The 2149-nt window shown below is 29.3% G+C and overlaps 1 protein-coding gene across 1 annotated transcript; it reads right to left on the reverse strand.

The window, feature by feature from the left end:
* Window positions 1–257: 257 nt before the first annotated feature.
* LOC115695611 (protein SENSITIVITY TO RED LIGHT REDUCED 1-like) lies at window positions 258–1627 on the reverse strand. The gene is made up of 2 exons (XM_030622667.2): window positions 1387–1627; window positions 258–1103 (listed from the first exon to the last, which is right to left on the reverse strand). Exons 1-2 carry the CDS (start codon window positions 1576–1578, stop codon window positions 459–461), a joined length of 837 nt encoding a protein of 278 aa, XP_030478527.2. The 5' UTR covers window positions 1579–1627; the 3' UTR covers window positions 258–458.
* Window positions 1628–2149: the final 522 nt, after the last annotated feature.

Genomic DNA, 2149 nt, shown 5'->3' on the forward strand with positions numbered 1-2149 from the left:
AATTTAGTAAAATTAAATGAAATTAGATAAAAGTCCTTAAATCCAATATAATTCAAGAAGAATTTTTAACAGACAGAAAAGTTTAGAAGATATGATTTAGTACATTTTAAAGTCCAGAGAGTAAAAATCCTAGTTACCCTTTAAGCTAGCAATATTAATTATTACGGTAAATTTTTTTTAATACAATTTAAGTTGTATTATTTAAAACACAACTAATAGTCTGTATTAACTTGTATTATAATATTTATAAAGGATCCGGGGTCAACCCCAGTCTCTGACTTGGTGTCGGTGTTGGGTCAAATTTATTGAAAATATATTATAACTTTACACAACCTATTAATACAAATCAATACTAAACATATTATTATATTAAATAATACAATACATTTAATTAATGAGGCTAGTGGACCCTTAATAAATCGTCCCTAGTTGAGAGTGATATAAAGTAAAATCACTTATTAATTATTACATACGGAGCAAAAATGCCAACATAAGTGTTTAAACGTAATCCGAATTAGTGGTAACAAATCCACTACGTCTCTCACAACTTGGAACTCATGGGCAAAATTTTGTCCCAAAGAGTCGATAATATCATCAAGAAAAATATTTTTAATCCAAGTGAAGCTATTCCCTAATACCACGACATTTTTCAATGTGCCTCCCTTTTGGTTTTCTTTCACTACATTCACATACATAGTTGCTGGACAATGAGGCATGTAGAACACTGTTGGCTTGTTCACCTTTCTTTTACCTTTCTCATCATTTTCCAACACTTGAAAACCCATATCCCTCAAAGCTTGATTCTCTACATAAGTGAGATTTGGATCAAATATTTTTATGTTATCACTAATCCAATCCACTTTTTCCTTCAACAAAAGTGCCAAGCTTAGTTGCAACCTTGATTTTTCTCTATGTTTGATGCTCCCAATACAATATATCACCATATCTATCTTGCTATCATTGGAAGAGCTCACAAGATTTTCAAGACGAAGTGAAATATTTTCATTATTTTGAATTTGATCCCAAAAATTGTCGAAAAATGGCATGGTTTCCAGTTCATTCTTACTAAGTTGCACAAGCTCCTGTATTGTTGGTTCCTGTTCCTTATTTACACAAATAAGTGATATATGAGAGATAAAATTAATTAATTAAAATATATACAGGCAGTATAAGAAGTATAAATTATTTTTAGTCACAAAAAACTTGTGATTAAAGTAAAAAAGTTGTGAGTTAAAGGTAGTGACTAAAAGTATTAAATAAAAAAATCACAATTTATTGTGACTAAATGTGTTTTTAGTCATAATACTTATTGTGATTAAAAATAAATTAGTGACAATTTGTATCTAAATATATACTAAATTATAGTCACAATGGAGCAAGTAATACTTGATTGATAGGTGGAGGCGGAGAGAAGAAGTGGAGACGATCCACAAAGGCCATGTCTGACATAACAGCAAGGGCAACAACAAGAGGAACGAAATATGACCATTTCTTCCATTTATAATTAGCAGAGACAATTGGTAAATTAGCATTCTGTTGGGTCGTCCCTGATCTTCTTCGGCTACCAACTATAGCCATCTCTATTCTCTTCTCAAATGTTTTAAAAAAAAAATATCAAATATAAAAGCAGAAGAAGCTAGAAGAGGTTGTGAAGAGAAAATGAAAAATGGAAAGTTTATTTATACAAGTAATAACTAACTTGAGAGGTGGAGACGTAGTGGAATTAACAAAAATATGAATATTATCCAAATAAAGAGTTAGTGTATTGCAACCATCACGTACTCTTTCCTTAATTTGTTTCACACAAAAATAATAAATAATAATAAAAATAAATTTGGTTTAATTCTTATTATATGATGAAGCTGCCAAAGAAAGTGTTACGAGATATGAAAGTGGATGATACATAATAAACATAGAGATTAATCAGAGAGTGCTTAAGAAAATTAGAGATTTTTGTTAGTTTACAGAATTAATAAAGAGATTTGTGATAGATTTTTTTATTTAAAAAGAGAGAAATTAAACACATAAAATTGGATTTGACAAGTTGAGTATTCTCAACTAAGCTGTACTTTGTAAAGTTTCTTGGGCAATAAATTTTTTTAACCATTTAACAAAAATAATCGAGATCCAAAAATCAAGCTAACGTTTT

The sequence above is a fragment of the Cannabis sativa genome, chromosome 6 (assembly GCF_029168945.1).
Source record: "Cannabis sativa cultivar Pink pepper isolate KNU-18-1 chromosome 6, ASM2916894v1, whole genome shotgun sequence".
Taxonomy (NCBI): Eukaryota; Viridiplantae; Streptophyta; class Magnoliopsida; order Rosales; family Cannabaceae; genus Cannabis; species Cannabis sativa.